The 24,382-nt window shown below is 35.8% G+C and overlaps 1 protein-coding gene across 1 annotated transcript in view; it reads right to left on the reverse strand.

Annotated features, from left to right (window-relative positions):
- Nucleotides 1-7,507: 7,507 nt before the first annotated feature.
- The window catches only part of LOC121407306 (C2 domain-containing protein 3-like), a 47,443-nt gene continuing 30,568 nt past the window's right edge, over nt 7,508-24,382 (reverse strand). Inside the window, exons 30-47 of the mRNA XM_041598298.1 lie at nt 24,072-24,176; nt 22,797-22,986; nt 22,080-22,229; nt 21,543-21,818; nt 20,831-20,977; nt 18,967-19,078; nt 18,399-18,563; nt 17,675-17,786; nt 16,894-17,090; nt 16,359-16,509; nt 15,083-15,125; nt 14,481-14,608; nt 14,185-14,250; nt 13,512-13,707; nt 11,450-11,606; nt 9,768-11,126; nt 9,496-9,607; nt 7,508-8,610 (exon numbers count right to left, since the gene is read on the reverse strand). Coding sequence (XP_041454232.1) covers nt 8,431-8,610; nt 9,496-9,607; nt 9,768-11,126; nt 11,450-11,606; nt 13,512-13,707; nt 14,185-14,250; nt 14,481-14,608; nt 15,083-15,125; nt 16,359-16,509; nt 16,894-17,090; nt 17,675-17,786; nt 18,399-18,563; nt 18,967-19,078; nt 20,831-20,977; nt 21,543-21,818; nt 22,080-22,229; nt 22,797-22,986; nt 24,072-24,176 — 3,846 coding nt within the window. The 3' untranslated portion in view covers nt 7,508-8,430. The remainder of the gene's footprint in view (nt 8,611-9,495; nt 9,608-9,767; nt 11,127-11,449; nt 11,607-13,511; nt 13,708-14,184; nt 14,251-14,480; nt 14,609-15,082; nt 15,126-16,358; nt 16,510-16,893; nt 17,091-17,674; nt 17,787-18,398; nt 18,564-18,966; nt 19,079-20,830; nt 20,978-21,542; nt 21,819-22,079; nt 22,230-22,796; nt 22,987-24,071; nt 24,177-24,382) is intronic.

The following is a 24,382-nucleotide window of genomic DNA, read 5'->3' on the forward strand; positions in this document are numbered from 1 at the left end:
ACTATTAAGAGGCATACACACCTCAATGATGTACTATACTCCTTATGATATTGAATATGGTAATCCATGTCTTCCATAATATTGTGTGGTTTTTTTTAAAGTCCTTAGTTACTCAAGAAGTGTTGAGTATTTTTGGTTTCTTCTGATATTTGCTACATCTCAAAAGTATCATGTTATCATATGAATGTACATATATATATATTTTTGAAGGCTGCCTTGTACAGTACGTAATTGTCACACAGAGAGACAAAGTATTTATAGTATTAATGTATACATGCATACATCCATAGGCATTCGGATACTGCATTTTTAAAAGATTTATGTACAATTGGCATGAATTCGTTTTGGGACAATCAAGGACCACATGTGAATGCTGTTTGCTTTCAGAAGTTGAAGTTTATTCATTGTGCTGTGGAATATAATGTAGTCTAATAAATGTAACAGTTTTGTCCTAATGAGAGCAAGCCAATCTAATACTTAATGTTTGAAGTCTGAATGTTTGTTTTCTGGTAAACAGAAAAAGAAAGGTTAACTTCCAGGCAACCAAATAAATTACAACTTCCATTTTGTTAGCATACATTAGAGTATTGTTTCATTTAACATATTTTCCAAACCTAATTAGTAATGATAATGACATAATATGGCATTCTTTTGGAGAAGTAACAAGATCCTTTCTTTGTACCGGTGTGTTGGCTCAGTTGGTAGAGCGTCCGTCTCACAACCGGGAGGTCGGGGGTTCAAACCCCGGCTGCGTCATACCAAAAGACATTAAAAGATGGGAGTTGCTGCTACAGTGTTTGGTGTTCAATGATTAAAGGGATAGAGCCTCGTCGATCTGGCGCTGCACAGTGGCTGCCGGGCCCACGATCAATTGGGCAAAGCAAATTTTCGGAGTATTTCATGTCATGTCTGTTTCGAACAATAAATTGTGGATTTTTTCATTTTTTTTGTACAAATCCATGCATAATAAGTGCATGACCATTTCTAGTTTCAAATAGATATACTTGTGATATATTAATATTTGCTTTAATAATAAGGGTCGTCAGGTTTTAATGTTAGGCGTATTTCTATGTTAAATTATCAATAAAGATAGTGATGTTAGCTTTCGTTTGGGACTTAAAGGCAGGGTGAATAAGCAAGAAGGCTGCACTACTTAAAATTCAAGATGATCCTGTATATGGATGATCATGATTATGTTGGTGTTACTTGTACAACAGTAAACCACTGTGTAAAATACGTAATTATTCTGATAATAGTTATTGTAAAAATGTTAGACTTTGTGGTGACAGGCTGAAAGTCCAATGTATGATATTATTTAAAAAAAGTTTAAATTAAAACCATGTACATGTATGAATATTTGGGTTTAAACTTTGGCAGACCCCCCCCCAAAAAAAAAGTTTGATGCACATGTATCTGTGTGCTCTAATATTCATTTTATTTGAATTTTGGGATCAATTGCACACTTCAAATGTTGGTCAATGTGCAAATGCAATAGATGATAAAGATTGATCATATTTTGTGATTGATTGCAAACTTAGTGCTGCATTTATTTATGAAAAGTCAAAGAAAATTAAAAAAATATGTGCTGATTCACAGATAGCTCTTCATACTGGAGTTTGTGAGTGCTGTGCTTAACATTTACCTTTGGGTATGTGTCACAATTGGCTGCCCATACAAAAATCTTGACTAACTCTCTCTTTGAATATTGTATTTTGGAGAATGATTTGAATATAGTAATAAAGTTACTATTATTATGTATGAAGTATTTCATAGAGAATGTGCTGGTTGTTTATGTACATGTATTTATGATTCAATATTATCACAAAATGAATTATTTAGCCCTTCCTGTATTGTACAGATTTGTCAATAGTTTATTTATCATGTATAAATTGTAAATTATCTCTGGAATTTACAAATATAATTGTAAGAACATTATTTTTTTAATTGTCACATGTTATCGCACAGTGTATATGTTAATATTTGTATTGACCAATTCATTTTGATTTATCAATTTTATTAACTTAAGATTTGCACAAAAAATGGGCAATCAGGGCATACTAATGTGGAATTTAAAATTTTCTCTTCTGTTGAAAGAAAGAACAAAAAAGATGTTTTGTCACTTGTCTTAGTAAATATGAATAACAGAATGAACAAAATATAATTGACATAATAATCAAAAGAATGATTTGGGAATACAGATTCTGTACAGAATCCATTTTTTTTTCTTCATTTCTTTGTATTATGCATTATCCCAACTAAAATTAATACCAATCATAAGAAATGGTGAAAGCATTATTAGATGAAACTATTCCATGAAAGCTGAGCCTTAGATTTTTGTGTAATGTTCAATTCTGTTTATATTTCAGTAAAGAAGGCATTACCCCAAGAGTCTCACAAAGTGTTCTCTCTATCAAGAGAGGATGTGTGCATGAGCATTTGTTAATTTGAAAAATAATTTGGCCCATTTTATTTTTTCCAAAAATATATTTGCCTTCTCAATTACAAAGTACAGTGTACTTGTTTTCTCTAGTTGAGATCAATTTGAATCAACTGCATATCTTAATGTAGGTTCAAGTTTGGATATTTTTTCATTAATTCTCACCAACAATAGGCAAATGATCATGATTTTTATGATTTTTATTATTCTTTTCCCTCAATGTTTTTTCTCATTTCTGTTGTCAATGCAGGTACTATGTTTACTATCAAAATAGTATTTTTGTCAAGTGCAATATGCTATTATATTTTGTACCATTATTTTAGTTCATCTCCAGTTATCCAATGCTTGTTATATCCATTTATTTCAACTGGTTAGTTTTTCTATTTTATGCTTTTTAGTTTTGTGATTTAAATTTTATTTGACCCGAGTGAATCTAATCAAGAAGTAAATTTATGCAGCAGTTTCTTTGTTTCTCAAGGTTTTATCAAGTACTTTTGAACTGTTTTTATGTCCTGCCCAGTATTGTTAACTCAAATGAAGGGGCATCAAGAAAATCACCTTTGTTATCTTGGTAGTTACTGGTGATATAATCCAACAGGAGGCACAATAAAACTAGTGAAATTCCATTAAGTATGGTACACATTCATTGTGTAATGCATGTGATTTTTGATTTGAAATATGATTCATAGTGACCCATTTGTGGTCATCAGAGCTGTAAATGAAGAAATGTTGCATTTGATAATATTGTACGATCATGGTTAACGTTGAGACAGAGTAGTCTTCATTTTGTTCTTGAAATGTCTGAGAATATGATTATCAATAATGCAATGAACTTGAATGGCATAAATGTATGAGACTGAATTATTAAGTCAATATTTCAGGATTTTATTTAGTAGTTTTTGTGGCAAGATAGATGAAAGTAGCGAGGGAGAAAAAGAGAAAAAGGAAGGGATAAAGAGTGTAGATTAAGAGGGGTAGGAACATAAAAGAGAGGAGAGAAGGGGTGGAGAGCTGGGAAGAATAACAAGTGGAATGCCTCTGGCCGTCTCACATGCATCACGCGGTTCAATATAGCAGCAGTGCTGACTTTGAATACTACTCTAACTCGCACAAGATGTTCAGTGATACATGGTTACCCTTATGTCCACTTTTTATGAACTAGACCAATAAACTTACAGAGATATGATGGTTATTCAACAAAAAACCCCAACATGGCCAAAGTTCAGTGACCTTACATGACCTTTGACCTTGATCATGTGACCTGAAACTCGAACAGGATGTTCAGTGATACTTGATTACTCTTATGTACAAGTTTCATGAATCAGATCCATAAACTTTCAAAGTTATGATGGTAATTCAATAGATACACCCAATTCGGCCAAAGTTCATTGACCTTTGACCTTGGTCATGTGACCTGAAACGCACTCAGGATGTTCAGTGATACTTGATTACTCTAATGTCCAAGTTTAATGAACTAGACCAATAAACTTTCAAAGTTATGATGGCAATTCAACAGATACCCCCGATTCGGCAAAAGTTCATTGACACTAAATGACCTTTGACCTTAATCATGAGACCTGAAACTTGCACAAAATTTTTAGTGATGCTTGATTACTATTATGTCTAAGTTTCATGAATCAGATCCATAAACTTTCAAAGTTATGATGGGAATTCAACAGATATCCCCTATTCGGCCAAAGTTCATTGACCCTAAATGACCTTTGACCTTGGTCATGTGACGTGAAACTCATGCAGGATGTTCAGTGATACTTGATTAACCTTATGTCCAAGTTTCATGAACTAGGTCCATATATTTTCTAAGTTATGATGACATTTCAAAAACTTAACCTTAGGTTAAGATTTCGATGTTGATTCCTCCAACATGGTCTAAGTTCATTGACCCTAAATGACCTTTGACCTTGGTCATGTGACATGAAACTTTAATAGGATGTTCAGTAATACTTGATTAACCTTATGGCCAAGTTTTATTAACTAGGTCCATATACTTTCTAAGTTATGACGTCATTTAAAAAAATTAACCTCAGGTTAAGATTTGATGTTGACGCCGCCGCCGTCGGAAAAGCGGCGCCTATAGTCTCACTTTGCTTCGCAGGTGAGACAATAAAAGAGAGGGTCAGCAGGAAAAAGCAGTTGTGATTTTACATCTATACGAATAAAAGAATGAAAAATAAACTTGGTCCCGTCATACAAAGAGTTATGATTGATCCAATCAACCACAACTAGGGAAAGCCAGCAGTGACAACATCTAAAATGCAAGTTCAAAATACTTTCTAGATATGCTGTATACCGGTATTCATACATCCATTGACTTCTTGAAAATTTAGTGTGCTTCTCTTTGTTTTAAGGACATTGTGCAAATCACCTGTAGAAAAAACTATGACATTGATGGATTTTCATGCAGTTGAGGTTGATCAAATCAATCGTATCTCTTTGTAAGACAGGGTCCTGGCCTATTGGGATTTTTCTTAGGGTTTCAGCTTGGGTAAACTTAAAGGGCAGAAAGCTAAATGTATTTCAAGAAGGGAATTGGAATGATGGTAAGTTTCACCAAGTTATCTCGAAAATACATGTCACTTGGATAACATACAAGACATGTATAACGCCACTAGGAACTCGCATGTTTCAATGAATGATAAATTAATATTCTCAATTTATTCAAAATGTTTGTACAGATCATAGGTAAATAGTCTTTTTTTTATACAGCAATTCAATACAAAAAATGGTTCATTCTAAACTTTATCAAAGTAGATTACATCATAATACAGCATTTACATAATACTTGTACAATTAGTTGCTTAGCTATAAACATATGATGAACGATACAATTTTTTGTTTAATGGTAATAATAATATGCATTTATATAGCGCCATTTATCTAGAAATGTTCTATTCCGAGGTGCACTGTCATTACCACTGCTTTAGCTTGAGCTGCCTTTCAGCACTCATGCATTTAACCCTATCTAGGCCGGGGGGGGGGCCTCCGAGGCCCCCCCAACGAATCCCGCGATATTTTCGCCGCGCGAAATTTTTTGACCGCGCCGCTCACTGACTTTTTACTTTCAAGTCTTGCGCAACTTTTAAGACCAATTTCGCGTCACTCGGGTATGTGGTTCCGAAATTACGCAACATTATGTAAGTGCATGTCAGACCGAAAATTGCTCAAAAACGTGATTTCGTGTACAAAGTCAATGCAAATTGTGTTTTCAACCAAATTCATAAATGTATGATTATTTTTAGTTTTGCTGGTCTAAATGTATGTATTTTATGCTTTTCATGATCATAGAAGAGTCCCCAACAAATTTCATTGAAAAACAAAGAAATACATAATTGCAAAAAACAATATAATACATAAGAAAATGATTCGATATCACAATTTTTTTCATGTACACTTGCTAAGAACACCACAAAGAGTTTCTATACCAAAAATCAGTACATATGGAGCCTTATTTAGGGAGTTACAGGAAAAAGTATGATTTCGCATACTAATTATGCATAAATTAGCATAATCACTTAATAGTGTTTCGCATGAAATAAATTACTATACAATCTTGTAGATTATGTCCCAGGCAACCCCTGTGCCAATTTTCGGCGCGATCGCGCGGTCGACGGCCGAGATCTTAGGGGGGGGCCTGGGAGGCCCCCCCCCCCGGCCATATGAACTCCCAAAATACCCCGGCCTAGATAGGGTTAACAAATTAATCCTGCTGGGTACCCATACACATCACCTTGGTTGAGTGCAGCACAATGTGGATAAATTTCTTGAAGGAAATTACACCATGGCTGGAATTCGAACCCACGACCCCCTGTTTCAAAGTCAAGAGACTAATCTACTGGGCCACAACGCTCCATGTATGGTATATAATTGGGTCTTTTCTAATGGGTTTGAATTAGAAGTGCGACAGTGAAAGTAAGAAGAATAGTACTTAAATTAGACCATTACTAGTAATATAATTTGATGAAAAATCTTGGTGAATGTTGACTTTCAAAAAAGTTTTGAAGAGACCTTAAAATAATTTGTTTGACGATTTCTTTGTTCTAGCTAGTTATAAGCAAGAAAAAGGCAAACAGTTTTTGTGTTGGTCTAAATGAATAATAATAATAAAATAATAATAGTTACATTCATAGTGCTTATTACACTTTGTTTCCAATCAAATAATGAACCAACGGGGGCATAAAAATGCACTTAATTCCTTCGCACACATACACATTTTATGAGATGTCATTGTGTATACGGGTAGCTATTGTCTCCAGTTCAGAGGGATCACACATACTCAATGATCAGGATTAATATCACTAGCATACCTTTTGAAAACTTTTAAGTAATACATTGAAATTCACCCAAGATTGGGAGTAAAATGCGAGGTGATCTTGCACACTGCTATTCAAGGCAGATGATATGACACTATCCAATAAGTTTCAGATCAATATTCTACTTGCAGCCAGCACTGGCCATAAACTTAAATATAGCCCTATTTATAGCTTAGGTGGGTGTTTCATAAAGGTGTTCTTAAAGGACAAGTCCACCCCAACAAAAACTTGATTAGAATAAAAAGAGAAAAATTCAACAAGCATAGCACTGAAAATTTCATCAAAATCGGATGTAAAATAAGAAAGTTATAGCATTTTAAAGTTTCGCTTATTTTCAACAAAATAGTTATATGAACGAGCCAGTTACATCCAAATGAGAGAGTTGATGACATCACTCACTATTTCTTTTGTATTTTATTATATAAAATATGAAATATTTTTATTTTCTCGTCATTGTCATGTGAAATGAAGATTCATTCCTCCCTGAACACGTGGAATTCCATTATTTTAACATTTTGTGCTTCAGGCAAGGAGGTCCTAATCGTCAAATTCATAAAAATTGAAATATTGTATAATTCAAACAATACAAAACAAAAGAAACAGTGAGTGAGTGACATCATCGACTCTCTCATTTGTATGTAACTGGCTCGTTCATATAACTATTTTGTTAAAAATAAGTGAAACTTTGAAATGTCATAACTTTCTTATTTTACATCCGATTTTGATGAAATTTTCAGCATTGTGCTTGTCTGATTTTTCTCTATTGATTCAAATCAAAATTTTTCTGAGGTGGACTTGACCTTTAAGTTACAAGCAACTTTATGAACAACAGGAGACCCATTCTCAGGAACTAAATCAACGCCTGTTAATATCTGGTAAATATCATTTACCACAAGAACAGTCGATCGTAAAGACAATGTATCTTACAAAAAGATTTATGACAACCAACAGATGCAATTATGAGACTAATATTTTTCATATCTCTGTTAAAATCAGTGAGAAAATTGCTCTGGAAATCTCTAGAAACCAGTACTAGTATCCTTAGATCCATTTATCTTCATTTTATCTCATCTAAGGTACACTTGCTTATGAAGCAATATCCAATGATAAAAGCTGTTAAACATCATTCACATCTCATTAAACCAATAAAAATTATTATGACAAGGTGGTGGGGCAAAATGTTTGTCACCCTTGCTTTAATCATGCTGTATAAAGTAGTTGTTAATTTGATGACTACAATCATTCACACATGAAACAAAGAAATAATATGACAGCAGGCTTTTAGTGGGTATGCTAACTACATTCTTCTTGGCATGAAAATAAGCTGTCAAAAGAGAGCAATTCATAATCTAATTCATTTATCCTTCATTTTCAAACTGAATACTGTGTAAGAAAAAAAGATGAAGGAGTAATACAGCAACCTTTTTCAAGATCTATCCCCAAAATCTCGAAAAAAAGAGAGTTCTATCATTGATTTGAGCACTGAAAAAAAAAATCCTGTTTAAAATAGGGAAGAGTTTTCTCTGATAAAATGTTTTTAGCAATGTGGCCCTGGGTCTAATAACGTAGTAGAGATAATGTCATAGTAATCATCTCTGCCTGGTAGAAGAAAAGTAACACCATCCATTTAATTTCATCAATTCAGAAAATCAGCATTTCACCTCCCTAAAACTTAGCAGAGAAAATCTTAGCAATTCTCTTGGCTTGGTCAGCTGTAGGTTGTTTGTAGGAGAACAGCAGCGGAGTACGAGTTGTGGCTTGTGACCTCTGTTGACCTCCCGAACCAAGGCGTTGTGCCATCTCTTGGGCTGCCTCAAACTTTGCTCTGTCTCTGGCATTCAATTCCTGAAATACATATACCAAATTCCATTTACATAATGTATCAAAACAACACGGCACTATCCTGAGTGATGTTATTATTCATGTGTTTCGCAAACCCTGCTGAACAAGATTACCTTTATAAAATGTTACTTATGCAAGGACTAAATGGAACAATGGAGGAATAACTATACAAAATTGTACAACGCCTACTTAGCTTGTTATACGCGATCAAATGGGAGGCTGAATGTCACACATTCGTACCGTTGCACACAAGACGTACCATCCAAAATGTACCATTGCACGGCCTTAGAAGGTGACGTCACAATGCGATTTCATTGAATAAGGTGATAATGCGTGTACAGCCCGCTGGCTAAATGCGCAATGCTGTCCAAGATCATGTGCGCTTGTGGGCCCGGCTTGTGGGATTTTGCTTTTCGCTTTCAATATTTTTGATCCCTTTTTAATAGATTACTGGAGGGAAAAACTCTTGTTTTTTTCATATTTTCGCTAGATTCCGAGGCGTTGTACAACAAAAATAGCAAATATTCTTATTCGTGCAATGGTGCGAGATTTCGCATTCGGTGAAAGAAAGAAAGAAACGCTCTATTCAACTCGGCTAACGCCTCGTTGAATAGAGCATCTTTCTTTCACCTCATGCGAAATCTCGCACCATCGCACTCATGCCTATTCGCTATTTGTATATTGTCGAGTCAAGCTAAACAGGGATCATTTACTGTGAATATTTGATGTGGGATGGTGCTACAGTCACACTCAAAACCAAACGCAATTAAAAATGAAAGATGGCACGTCATTGGAAATGATATGTCGGAGTGGATTCGGTTTTTCCTATGTGACTAGCATGAGACAGTATGATCAGATCATTAGGGAATTCAATGAAAAACCACTTACGTGAGACGTTGGACCAGATACAGTATTATAGAGCGCCCTCATTGATGCTTCAAGGTCAGTGGGTGGCAAGAAGAAATCAGGGAGTGTGTTACTAATGGTGTTCGTAAGGTGTCTGGGAGAAATTCAGGTTAAGGAAAAGAAATATATCATATATAGTGTGTACCGCACCTCCTCTAATGGTTTGTATGAAGAGATGAATAAATTTCTCTTACGAGTCATCTTCTTAAAACCGGAATAAAAAAGTGTGACGTATATGATTTTAAAAAGGATACTCCTTTTGTCTGACTGCTGCTGCTGCTCTTTCAGCATCCTCTAACTCCAGTTGCTGTCTCTGCAGTTCAGCTTCTTGAGCATTCAATGTCAAAACAATGCCATCCTCCACAACATCATCATCATCAAGATCACCATCTCCTACTCTCCCACCAATACTATCACTGTCATGGTTACTGTCTCTCATCCCTCTATCATCAGGGCTACTACCGCTGGTACCGGTAGATGATCTTGTCCTTACCATGTTGGAAGTGACATCTGTATGATCTGATGCACTGGTGGTATGGTCACTTTGTGTTGCCAAATTCTGCAGGTCATTAGTTCTATACCCCTGCAAGACATTATCTTGTTCAGCCTGGCTATCATCAACCATGTCCTTGTCAATCCCATCAGAGCCAGCATGGTGGGTGGGGTCCATGCCTTGATAAGACTGCAAATCTTCATGCTCCTCAACTCCTCCTCTACCATCATGGAATCCATCACTGATTTGGTTGCCATGGTAATTATCTTCCAAGGCATTAAAGTTGTTAGAGTATTCCTCTACATCAGTCCTACCACTAAGTCTATCAGTGTTTGTCAAAAGGTCATCTACATTTCTAGATTTGTGTTGACCATCACTATGGGAATGTACCTCATCCTCAACGGTATTACTCTGAGAGGAAGATGGGAGGAAGGGGCGAAGTCTGGATGATGGTGGGCTTATGACATCATCACTGAAACCATTACTGAAGGCTGGTGATGATATGTCATTCAGTGGTCTCACATAGACCATGCTGTCTTCATAATCTCCACCTGCAGCTCCATCCTCCAAGAATTGATGTGTTCCACCACCACCATCTCCATAATCACCATCATCTCTCCTATTGCTATAATCATACTTTAGGTCCATCATTACTCTACCACTACCCCGATGATTGTCTCTATCTTTATTGGTGTGGCCATGCAACACTTCATCCGAGGGATACCCTTCCGTGCTCCAGTTACTAGTTCTATCATCATCATCTCTTGATTCAGTTCTCTCTACTCCATCATCGAGGACAGTTCTATGACCTTCAAGATGATCTTGATCTCGGTATTGCTGGTGATGTTGATACTGATGATCATACTGCTGTTGATGCAGCTGATGGTGATTATTATTGGCATTCCCATGAGACTCTGTGTGGTCGTCAACCACATTATCCAAAGTTCTAAACTCTCCTCCCTGCTTTGCACCTACACCATCTCCAGAAATCTGCCTCCTCTCTGCATCACTACCGACATTACCATGGTGATGAGTTGCTGGGTTTTGAGATGATGTCTCTCCTCCTGAAAGTTTGGTCTTGAGACGCTGGTGAAGCTCATCTAATTCTTCCATGTTTTTCCTGAAAAATAAAAAACCTCAAAAAATTAAATTCATTCATCAAACATGACATATTCTCATTAAAATATCAACTGTGTTCTACTAAACCCCACTAGCCAGGCTTTAATCAACATCAGTTGGGAGACACTGATAATTTGCAGCAAAATCTTACCATCATTATATTTCACCAGCTTCTCGGCATTCATGCGACACTTACACTTAAATTATTTTTGATACTCAAACCATGCTTTGTGAGGCTTGGATGAATGTACATTGAAAATCATGAGTGTGTTCACTATTCAACAACTACAAGTCTCTATTGGATATCAAAGAGAGGAAACAAACCTGAAGTTTTCCAAGAGGTATGATGATGATGGTGTCCTTTCTGCAAGGTGAGATTGGTAGTCACTCTGTTGTGTTTTTGTCGCTGGATGATCCTGAGTGATTGTGTGTTGGATTCCACCATCTGATGACCCTGTATCTGTCTCCATTCTATGAAGACCTAGGATGAAATGAGATACATATACTATGATGTCTTCTAAAAGACCAATCGAATGGGAAAACTGAAAATGTATAAATAAATAGAATGGGAATAGACAGGGCAATTCCATCAGGAACATATTGGATAGTCTGGAAGAGATTTGTATATGCTTTCTAGTTCATATGAAAGGTCTTAATGCTGTCAAACTATTACTAAAGTAGTTCTTGAAGTAAGAATGGACATAAATGGGAATTGGATGTACAAAAAATGTATCATTTTAAGGACCGAACAGGTCTACATACATAAAATGATGCAACAACAATGTATGCTGAGAACCACAGAACATTAATGAAAAATATTCTTAAAAACTTAGCATGACTGTCACATATTCCCACAAGAATACTAAATTTAACCATGCTTTAAATCTGTAGTCTAACAACAGGAAACTGTAGTAATAATAATAATAATAGGCATTTATATAGCACCATCTATCTAGAAATATTCTATTCCGAGGCGCGTTGTTATTATTATTATTACCCCAGCTTTAGCTCGAGCTGCCTCTCAGCGCTCATGCATTCAAGGAATTAATCCTGCCGGGTACCCATTCACCTCACCTGGGTCGAGTGCAGCACAATGTGGATAAATTTTTTGCTGAAGGAAATTACGCCATGGCTGGGATTCGAACCCACGACCCTCTGTTTCAAAGTCAGAAGACTTATCCACTGGGCCACAACGCTCCCTAGTCTAACGATGGAATGTGAATAATGTGAATGTGAATAATGTGAATGTGAATAATGTGAATGGAATGGAATGTGAATAACAAATCTGCAATAGATTACAAGCATTTTCAGTTCTCAAACTATTGAAAACTGTCTGGGACTGACAAATAGATAAGCATTCTTGACCACCTGACCCTGAAACAAGAAGTCTTGTTACCATTAGAAACATAACATCAAAGACAACTGAAAAATTAACACTTCAAATTCACAACATGAATATTGTAGTTTTAAGCAGTTCAAATATATGATAACAAGCTGAAGTTTAAGAGATTTAGAGATGGTGAGAGTCAATGGTCAGGAGGAAACAAGTCAAAGATATTCTCATATAACTGATCTGAAAGGCAAAGTATATAAATATAATCAATATGAAATAAGCAAATAAACACATAGATAATCATGTTCAGAGCCCCATTACATGAAATATACTACTATGACCACTTTGCCACCAAATAGTAACTTCCTATGAATCCTTAATTTTGATTGGCAGTGAGCTTTGTTACCACAGGAGTTAGCAATGAATGGCATTATAGTCACTTTTGTGTAACAGAGAACTGGGGACCATTTCATGAAGTATATAGTCAGTAATTTTTTTCAAACAACTGTTATAAGCTACCGAAATCCTTGCATCTGATTGGCTCAAAATGAATTTGTTGGTGAAAATCGCTGACAAGATACTTCATGAAACACTTCCCTATCTTGTAACACAAAGATTAGCGATTAAACACCAAATGAAGTACCATACCAATAAACATAATCGCATGTGCATTTTCTCAGTAGGCTCATTAGGAACCAATCAAAATTGCAATTACAGGCTAACCTTCACACTACATGGCCCCAGGGATTGTTTCATCAACATTTTTGTCCCACAAGATGTCAGATCTGACAACTTTCTTTAATGTTGATTGTCTGAGAAGCACTGTTACTATGGTAACTGTCAGATAGAATAGGTCTTGTTGGATTAATCCCTTGAATGCACTGAGCGCTGAAAGGTGGCTCGAGCTAAAGCCGGGGTAATAATAATAATAACAATGCACCTCGCAATAGATTTCTAGATAGATGGTGCAATATAAATGCCTATTATTATCATCATAAAACGTCTGACAAGTCCTTTCATGAAATGCTCCCCAGATCTACTGTAAAGACTTACTTCTGAGTCTCTCTTGTAGTTTACCATGGAACTCCCTGACCCCTTGTAGATGCTGTTGGAAGTGATCTAGACTCCTTGCTGCAGGATGAGAGGATGGTAGACCACTGACAGGATGGTTGGAGGATGATGATGGAAGGAGGTAGTGAGGAGGAGGGAGGGGTGCACGACTGAAGAGATTGGAACTGTTTGGTGATCCCTGAGGTGGAGAGAAAGTACAAATCAATTATTCATTACAACAATGTCTACTGTCGAGTGCACAAAGGGACAAGTGTTAATAAGCTTAAATACATAATATGCAGTACTGGCACTCTAGAAAATGGATTTGGTGAAATATTTAGAACTAAAATTTGGGGGTAAAACAATATTGAGAGTTCTCCATAAAACCAAATATACATGTATGCCTTCAAAGAAATTTGATTTCATTGTGATGAATGGCTTAAACCTTAAGGTTGGGTAGATGCACATGTGTTCTTTGGGCGATCAAAGGTAATTTATGTTTATTCAGCCAGGAAAAAAGTGTGTCACCTACTTTTCCTTTAGACGATTACCAAGAAAATTACCTTTTGGCTAATTGCACAGCAACATAAAAACATGTGTAATATAATAGCACCTATAATGAAATCAACTTGTTTTTCTTAAAAACATACAAAAGACAGAGGTATTGAATGCTTACCAATAATGCTCTTTGTTTTGGAGAATGCCTCAATGGTGATATAGATTCCTTTGGTGTTATTGATATCTGCATATATTACACATATAAACAAGAGGTTACTAAACTCTAAAATGTTAAATTATAAACAATATATAGAATCACGAACAGATTTAATCTTAAAAAATTATTGTCATTCACATCACTATTTTCACCACGTCTAATTATCATCAACTTCACAATCATCATCATCATGATCATCATCATGATCATCATCACCATCACCACCACTACCATCACCATCACCATCATTATCATACCTTGATCTGTCCCAGTGTCTGGCCTGAGAAGTCCATGATATTATACCAGCCATCTAAAGACCTTATACCTGCCAGCAGGGGTCCTAGATCTACCGATGTGAAACCTAATACTCGATCACAAGTTGAATCTAATTAAATGAAGGGAAAAAGAAGGGAGTTTAACAATACCTCTATGCTTACTGTAAATCATTCTATCCAATTCCATCACTTCCCATGCCTATAAAGATTTCTTCCATGGAAACATGACCACAGCTAATTGTTCTTTTGTCACCGTCCTATCAATGAAAGTGACTCTAAACTGATCAACTGTATATCTTTGGGAATAATGAATTATTCATGTCATTAATGTATAGTGATCATGCCTGTCTTGTCTTGTGTTTGGTCAACATATGCAGTCTGGTATTACTTTCATTGTGTGAATGTAACATTATTGTAGAAAAATATAAACTTGCAAGTAAAAACTAGATTGAAACACATTGACCGTAAAGATTTTATATATTAGGAGCAAAATGACATATGAGGTACATGTACATGGGAAAAAGCAAAGCTAAATGAAGACAGATATATTTATTCTAAAGATAATATAGGATACATGTATTTACCTTGCTTGCTTGAGATCTGGTGCCAAATCTTGAAAACCAGACTCTATAGAATAGACAGAATAGCAAAGGATCAATACAGCAATACAATAAATATGTAGCAAACATTAAGGTTGCTGGTGGAAAACTTTGCTTGAATGCTTTGAGCAATATATATGAAATCTAAGGGAAAACTAATGAGTCAATGAGAGGCAATACCATTAAATAGTGACCCTTTTCTACTTCCAACCAGCATCCCCCACCCCCCTTTTCTTGTACTTTAATTCATGAACTGCTCGAACCATTTCTACTTGAGAGCATTGTAAACTTTAATGTGATAATAACATATAGCATAATAGCATAATAAAGTGTTAGTTTTCCTGCAGCCTTTTCAAAGATGCCTTCAATATTACCCTGGCTCCAGCGGTTGTTTCTAGCTATTGGTGCATGAACTAGAAAACAGACAAGAGTCACTTCAGGAAATTCCCTCATATAGGTGGTGGGATGTACATACATGCACTTTACAGAACTGACATGTGATAATATACAGATATTGCCTACCTAGAGTTTGAATATAACATTTCCTCTCCCCGATGGAGTTATATTTTTCCCAAGGGAATATATTTTGCCCGAAGCGCGCAGCGCTGAGGGAAAATATTATCCCGAGGGAAAAATATAGCTTCGGAGGGGAGTTGAAATGTTATTTATTAAAACGATAGACCAGGCAATATCTGTTATATTATATAGTATATGTGGATTCGCCATCAGAAATTGCATTCATAATCTGGTTCAAGAGCGAAATTCTTGCTACAGCTCTGATCCGTCTACGTCATAATAGATTTTTTTTTTGAAAATACATCAAGCGCGTTCTTCATGCAATCGACGCGTTAACACTAGCGCGTACATCAAATAAACTATCTTGTTGCGCAACTTGTATGCAGCGAGTGACGTCACCTTAGTGGATATAACGCCGTAATTGAAAATACTACGCAGTATATTCCCTGAGGTGACGTCAAAACCTAGAATATAACAAATGCGATCCTCGCAGCTATGGTCACGTGATGGCGTATTGACCTATCACTGATTCGAATCTACATAGCCTATGTAATATTAATTTTTCTTTTTCTTCAAGGTGAGAGATATCAAATTTGTAAGGGTAACATAAAACTTTTTTTCCCAACGGATCTTCTCTGCAATCAGGTAGACCTGAAAGAACTGAATATAACTTACATCAAAACAGCAAGAAAGTGAATACAAGAAGAGAAAACAATACACTATGGATACATTGCATGGGGCATACCTGATTATCCAGTAGCTGCGGACTAATAGCCACATCTCTGCTATACTTCCACTGAGGGTTGTTTGAGTTTGGTATGGTAGGAGTAATGGCAGGAGATGGACCAATGGCTGACTGGAAGGTTACATATGAGCTTGGAGGAATGGATTCAGCCCTAGAAATAAAAAAGGTAACCATATTGACATTTACATCAAAACTAAGATTCAATTGTCATTCATGAAACAAATCTAAAAAAACTTTAAAAAAAAAAAAGATTTATGAACAAATCACACAACATTATAAATACAAGAGAATTCAAAACTTATTCAGCATATACAAAAAATTTGTTTGGTTACAATGTCCATATATAAGTGAAGATAGTGGGCTGGTAAAAATCACAGGAAAAAAAAGAATAGAAAGGCATATGATCCTCCAGTAATAGCATTTAAGAACATTTATGGGGATGGGTAGAGTAATTAACCTATAATGGAAACAATTTATACATGAAAAACAGGAATTAATTCAATGGGTCTGTGATAGGAAGGAATCTAATTAATACCTTGATGGATCAGTAAAGTCACTCAGACGCATGGCTCTTTCCACTATCACTGTCATCCAAACTGGTTGATTCTTCTGTCTATCCCCTTCCTCTTCATTCACTTTCTCCTGCACTCCTTCACTCTCTTTGGTGTCTTGATTGGGTTGTGTTTCTTCATCAATGCTTTCATCATCCAGTATTCTCTTACATAGATCCGTCTAAATGAAGAGGTGAAAAATATTACTGGAATATATCATTTTGGATTTACAACAAAAAAAGTTCTGACTTTATACTAAAATTTAAAGGAAGTTGACAATGTAATCTCATAACAACCAGTATGAATTTCCATGAACACCATAAAGTTTCATTAAATTCGTAAATCTAATAAACAGATGATTTTTGCCAAGATTGTAAAAACCGAGTTTGCATTTATTTCAGATAAGAAAAAACAGTTCTGTAATTAAGCATACACAAAATACGATGGGGAAACAAACTGAACAAATCACGATCACGATAAACATATCAAAAAATGAAAAAAATATATTGTTTCATGTATTCAACAGTTTGCTTCCATGAAAGCACGAACATACAGAAGAGACTGCACGATAAAATTTTTTGAAATTTGCAAGAGTAAAATCCTCACAACACTATATTAAGTTTATATAGCATGTACAATTATGACTAACATATTCCATACCTGTAGTATTTATATCTGTTCATCATTAATTAATTGATTAATTGCAATGTATGTAGTAGAAAACTCAAAATGTTCCATATCTCTGAAATCAATGTTCTCCATTACCTGATGAGTTGTTACTGGCTTCTGTTCTGATGTGACTCTCATAGTAACATGAGCTCTGAGACATGCCCCTCCCATATCAGCACACCCTGGCTTGTACATAGGAAACACACCACTGTTGATATCAAGATGAAAAGTAAGAATGACAATTGAAGAATTTGTAGATCATCAGCATCATAAGACAAGACCATCATAAATCTAAATTCTTCAAATATTCCCAGTTCTGGACTATTTCTTAAAATGTAAACACACTCTGAGTTGAACTATACAAAACTTATTTTTATCAAGTATGCAAACCTAAGACCATATCAACTATGTCAAACAACTTTCTCCTTACATCACTTTTAACAAGAGGGCATAAACTTAAAACAAATATCAAGATAAAAAGAAGTGGAAGGATAAGATGTCATCATGTAAGTTACCCTTTGTAAGAGGATAAATGATGGTGATGATGATGATAATGATGGTGGTAGTGGTGTTATTGTTGTTGTTGATGGTGGTGGTGGTGATGGTCATGAGGAGGAAGAGGATGATGATGAGGAGGAGGATGATGATTCTAATTGTTCGAAAGACAGTTTTCTATTCCAGTAGTCAGGATTTCTAGCACATAGGAAAACAATATAGGTGGAAAAATACACATAAGCAACCAATATTGGTGGAATTATACTTGGAAGAAACCAGCATACTCAATATTCTAATATAAAATTCAGATGAAATAATTACTGACCTGACCCGATGCCTCTTGACCCTTTGATGACATAGAGGAGAAAGATCAATGTAAGCACAACCAATCAGTTTGTCTCTATGCCGAGGTCTGGCTTTGCTTTCCTTATGGAGTTCAGTACTGTAGCTCAGCCACAGCTGGACCTCCAATTGTTCCTCACGTAAGTACCTACAAAATAATGGATTTAATCTGGTTACTATCTGACGGTAAGATTAAGCTTTGTTATGAAAGTTCAGATATCACATGTCACTATATTGATTTAAAAAAAAAACAAATCAATTAAAATGGGGATTTTTGCACAGAAAACTTGTATGTCTATTGTCTGCAATCTGTAATTAGGTCAGGAATTCATACTTTTGCAAGTGGCCCTCCTGAGTCAACAGCTGTTTTTTAAATTCAATTTCAATGCTTATCGGTTCACTTTATTTCTGTTATCTGCATCAGAAAAATCAGCAAAAGTCATTTTGAAATGCAGATAGTTGGTCGTCACTTCATATATATCAAAGGAAAAAAGCAGTGGTGAAATGAAATTCCAAGCATACACTGAATAATTAAGAATAGGATTACTTACCAAGCAAATGGTGATGACTGATTGGTATGAAGAACATGACAGTGTTTGAGATCAGCACAGAGTTGCCCATCTCCTGTCTGATCAAGGTAACATAGCTTGGAACATACTGCACCTATATTAGAATGAAAGGGTGAGTCACATTAAAAAAATGAGTGTATATTTTATATTAAGGTCTCATGTCAACAGATCAATGAATTTTTATTCAAAGGCAATTCAGTAAAATAATCAACCTTTTTGTACATCTGACCCCCATTTTTCTCAAGTCTTACTTCACTTCATAAACTGACCAAGTCATGGACCCATGAGAACATTACTGACTGTCAAACGAACAAGAAATCAGAGACAGAAAATTTTCTGAAGGCCCCACATATAGGAGGTGGGACATTTTATATTTTATGAAATATTTTATGGAATTGCCCTTAATCAAAAACACACATGACAATCTTGTGTATGATCCAGGTTACATAGCTTGATATACACTGCTCCTATGCGAACAAACAAAAACAAACAAATATACGACAATGAAGGAGATGTAGATTCTAACATATGCCACAGTATTTATTATAGTCATAGGTCAACAAACTTTCATTAAAAATACCACTAACTACCGTAAGTAACGGTGTATTAACCGCACCTTTTTCTCGGCGGGATAGAAGCAAAAGTCGGGGGTGCGGTTTATACACGGTGACGGGTCTGAGCCAGCCCGCCGTAACCCCTCCCGTACATGTACGATGTCTGCCAGTTCACAACACGTCGAGTGGCCGGGCGTAGCCGCCCAGGCAATGTCGTTTAGAGGGGTATGAGCCGCGGGTAATGGGAAGCGATTATTACGATCTTGATTAAATGTTGTCCATAACAAACGCACCCACCTTCATGACACTAATTTTGACTTTATTCTCGATTAAAAGTAGTGAAGTTCCCTGGCTAATTTAAAAGAGACGCCAAGCATACTCGGTAATATTTTGTCACCGCTGAGCGAGAGTTGAGTGAGCTTAGAGATTGCGTTGTAATGTGGTTATAGTGCGACTTAAGCTGGCGCTATTCAAAGTCCCGTTTCGCGCCAGCTTGTTTTTTTCCTTCCTGTTTGCTTTTCATAAGATACCATGTAAACCACGCACGAGAGAGACGGCACGAAGCCATAAAAAACAACTGGAAAAAATGTCAATTTATTTGTTTCTTGAACCTTCCTGTAATCCCGTATCCAAAATTCATGCTAAGACATCAAATTTCTGAAAGTGATTGTGAGGTTGTGATGCAAGAAATGTGAATGTTTCTTCCTCCTACGCTGGGAAAGACACAGATCATAATTTGATAAGATGTACTGGCATGACTGGTACTCGTAGTTTGCAATGTAATGGCAGTGCTGTGTGTGTGTACACTGTGACTGTGAGGTACAGTGAGTGAGTGTGTAAATTGCCAATATTGTCGGGACCGTTCTTTCTTTCTAACATTTGTAGATGAATTGATCAAGAACAGCAGTTTTCCGCGGTAATCTCTTTGGATACTTTGAAATCTTAAAACCTTAGATTTTGTTTCTTCGTACCTCAAATATGCATGTAAATGTGAGAATTTTTTTTTTTTTTAGTCCAAAGTTGGGGGTGCGGTTAATACACGGGTGCGGTTAATACACCGTTACTTACGGTATACCCAATCTGCTAAAAATCCTGCAGTTACATAGACAAAATAAATAACAATGAAAGTGCAATGTAAAATTCAAACACAAGGCAAATCCATATTTGTGTCACAGGTCAAAGGGTCAATTTCATTTGATACGAAATAAGAATTGAGTTCTGGTATAGCTTCTACAAATTAACATTAATTCCTAATATAACTAGTGGAAAATTGCACAAAGTATGTGACTCACCTTTGTCGTAGAACTTATATCTGATGTAAGCCTTGGTGTGAGGGTCAAGCTGAGACTGACCAGGTCTGAGTGATGACTGGACAGGGAACCAAGCACCATCAACATCAATGGTCACTTCACAGGATAATGAACTAGATGACCCTTGGTCTAGGTGAATGGATTATTGATGATTATAAATGTGTCAGGAAATGTTATCATGGTAGGTAATTATTCTGACAACTTTATATCATTTTCATTAAGAATTGTTTCTTTGAGATTATTCGCAAGATGTGATCAGATTATATCTGATATATAAGTATGTCTAGTGGGGCAAATTGGGAAGACCTTTTTCACCGCAAAGAAAAATTGCTACACCAATACTCGATGAATTGGATTGGATTAGAATCAAATATAGTTGCAATGAAAGACAGTAAAATGCTAATATAAATTAATACATAAGAAAAATGTGTTTCTCAATAAGGCAAGCAAATTATAAGAATTACCAACTTGTGGGAAGACCTGAATTTTCACAGACTAATTTGCTCGAAGCCGATACAAATGCATAGATTCCCAGTAGCCAATAACATCTGTCTGTGAAAATCACTGACAAAAATCATCATGGATTGCTCCCCTGTCCACTACAACTGTTTAATTTAGTATTAGCTAAGAGCAAATTTTCTCACATTTTGTTATTGATAGTAATTTGTAAGGAATAAAACCCTGATGCACTCACCCTGGGGTCCATCATCCCAGATCTCTTGGGCATCCTCTAAGACCAGACTATCAGGACTCCATCCAACCTTACGTCCAGCATCAATGACCCTCTCACGATCAGCTTGATGTCCAAACTTGACCGCTAGCTCCACCCCTCCTGCCACCCTTTCAAGCAGCTTAGGGTGGGGCTGGGGTGTGTCATCTGGTGTGTCACTCAGGGGGTCATGCTGCCTAGGGTGGGGTGTGGTGTCCCAACCGATGGGTGGTAGACTGATGGGAAACCAACCTTCAAGACCTGTATGGAAGAAATATACATATATAATTCTATTTCAAAAAGAAAAATTCACCTCTGCACCTCTGCACCTTTAACTTAAATGAATCTATTCATGTGTAATTTTATCTTTCTTTTTTTCTAAGCTATGAATGAGAACAAACAAATTTTCTTATGCCAATTTTAGGCGGAAACTTCATGAGATAAAGCTCTGTGTATTTACATCAATACATTCTCAATTCTCTATGAATACTTATATGATATGAAAACATCCCTATTATTTACCAGTTCTGTTTGCTAACAGCTTGACAAGTGGGATAGTAGCTGAACCAATCAGTATATCTCCAGTGTCAGCAATGACCCGATGACCTCTCATACCACCTCCACTTCCTCTAAGTAATGCATCTTCAATATGATGTGGTCTCTCACCATCACCTGTAGGTCAATGTTAAAGATAAAGTAATTACATGAAGTACATATGAAATTGAATGATATGAAAAGACACAAAATGAAAAACAAGAAATTACTCATGGTAATAATGATGTCATATTTTACCCAGGGAAGCCACTTCAGCTATGAAAACTGTTCTACCAGCGGGCCCTGCTAACATGACATTATTATTATTAATTTCTTGTTTAAGGAATTAAATGGAAATTACATTATCAAATCAGTCCCCCTTTCTGTTCCTATATCTAATCTTAGTATGTTATCATGCTATCTGTCTCTCATTCAAATTCAGTTTGAGTCTATAGAACTATTTTATCAATCTCTTGGTGACGTTTTGTTTGTGTCTCTACCCTAACCCCTCTCTTCCTCTTTCTCTCTCTCTCTTCATCCATCATCCATCTGCAAGCCTTTCCCACTCTATGTCTGTCTGTTTCTCTTCCCCTAGTGACCCTCTTTTCCAACTCTACAACTTTCTTCCCTCCTCTAAAACTTTCCATTTCTTTTTAAAAAAAATCCACCTTTTATTTTTCTTCCTATCACTCTACCACTATTTACCTGCTCTAAAACCAGGTACTTGATGCCAAACTTGTAAGATGAGATCAGCAGATTCTAATGCCTCAGCTAGACTCATCACCTCATCATCTTCCCCCTCCCTGGGAGCTAGGAGGAGGGGGCATGGAAGCTCTACATGATGGTTGAACTCTGGACAGAAACTCCTGGCTATGGTTCTTGTTACACGCACCTCCTAAGAAAATGAATGAAATGATGAGGAATACAAAATATAACATAGAACATCAATTTTGACAATTGACAATGCTTCAGAATTTGCATCTCTGTACATACATGTCTGATCACTCATTCAATTTTAACATTCAACATTTTCAATTTAATCCATTCTTCTAAGATCAAAGAGGGAAATGTAAATTTGAACTACTGTATATTTTAAAAATAGCTAATCTCAAAATTGATAAGTTGATCACTAGATATAATTTAAATCACTATGCCAATATTCATATTCATACAATGAAGATATTAACACAATACTGCATCACCAATTTTGCAGAGAGAACTTGTTATGAAATGTATACATCCCATAATGATTCATGCGGTTTTATATTTGGAGCAAGAAAATTGCAAGAAAAACTCTAGTCAGCACATCAGACATGTGTTATTATTATTATTTTACCAAATCATGATACAATCGTAGATGACATTATACATGGTAAAAACAAACAATACAGAATGGAGCAGTTCTACATACTGGGCTGGGGTTGATAAAAGCATAATAAATAGCTATTGCTTGGAAGCATATCACCCTTAAATGTAGCAATGCGTACAAATGTCAACATAGAAAACAGACAAATTACAAAAAATATAATCTAGCCCAATGTTTAGCAAAATTTCTATAAAATAATAATGAAATGATGTTGATGTTTTACATATAACTAGAGAATGATTGAAAGTAATAATTACAAAGGTAGTCTACTGGTCATTAATAAATATACTGGTGCAATAACAAAAAAATGATGTGTATTATATTACTATTCTGATCTAATCTGGCAATGTAACAAAGGAAAAAGGGAACAATAAGTCTGAGATGAAAGAGGAAAAAATAGTATGCAGGTAAACAAAAGAATTTTCAACAATTGACATTGATCTTGAATAGAGTGAGTTCTATCAACACAAACATATTCTACCAAAAAAACAAGAAGAAATTGAATGTAAAGAGCAGTAAATAAGAATCTCTTAACTTTAGAGCCTGATAAATAATGACAACTCCTACATATGACCATTTCAAATGGAACATTAGTGTACTTCCATGATACTTACATCCTTAGCCATGAATGATAGTTGTATCTTGATGTATGCATTGACTCCAACCTGACTAGGATACTGCATCCCGTTGTCATGACGAGCTAGAGATGTTGCTGCAGACTGGATAAACAAAAATACATATGTTATATAAGCTTTCAACTCTAAATATGGGATATGCCCCCCCCCCAAAAAAAAAAAGGTTTCAATCATTACATAAAGTACATGTGGACAAATCAAAGTTAGAACCGATTCTAACATAAGGAAGATAATGAGGTTATGACTCTTTTAAGCAAGTATGTTTAATTTTCAAATGAATATCAGTTTTT

This window comes from Lytechinus variegatus, chromosome 1 (genome assembly GCF_018143015.1).
Source record: "Lytechinus variegatus isolate NC3 chromosome 1, Lvar_3.0, whole genome shotgun sequence".
Taxonomy (NCBI): Eukaryota; Metazoa; Echinodermata; class Echinoidea; order Temnopleuroida; family Toxopneustidae; genus Lytechinus; species Lytechinus variegatus.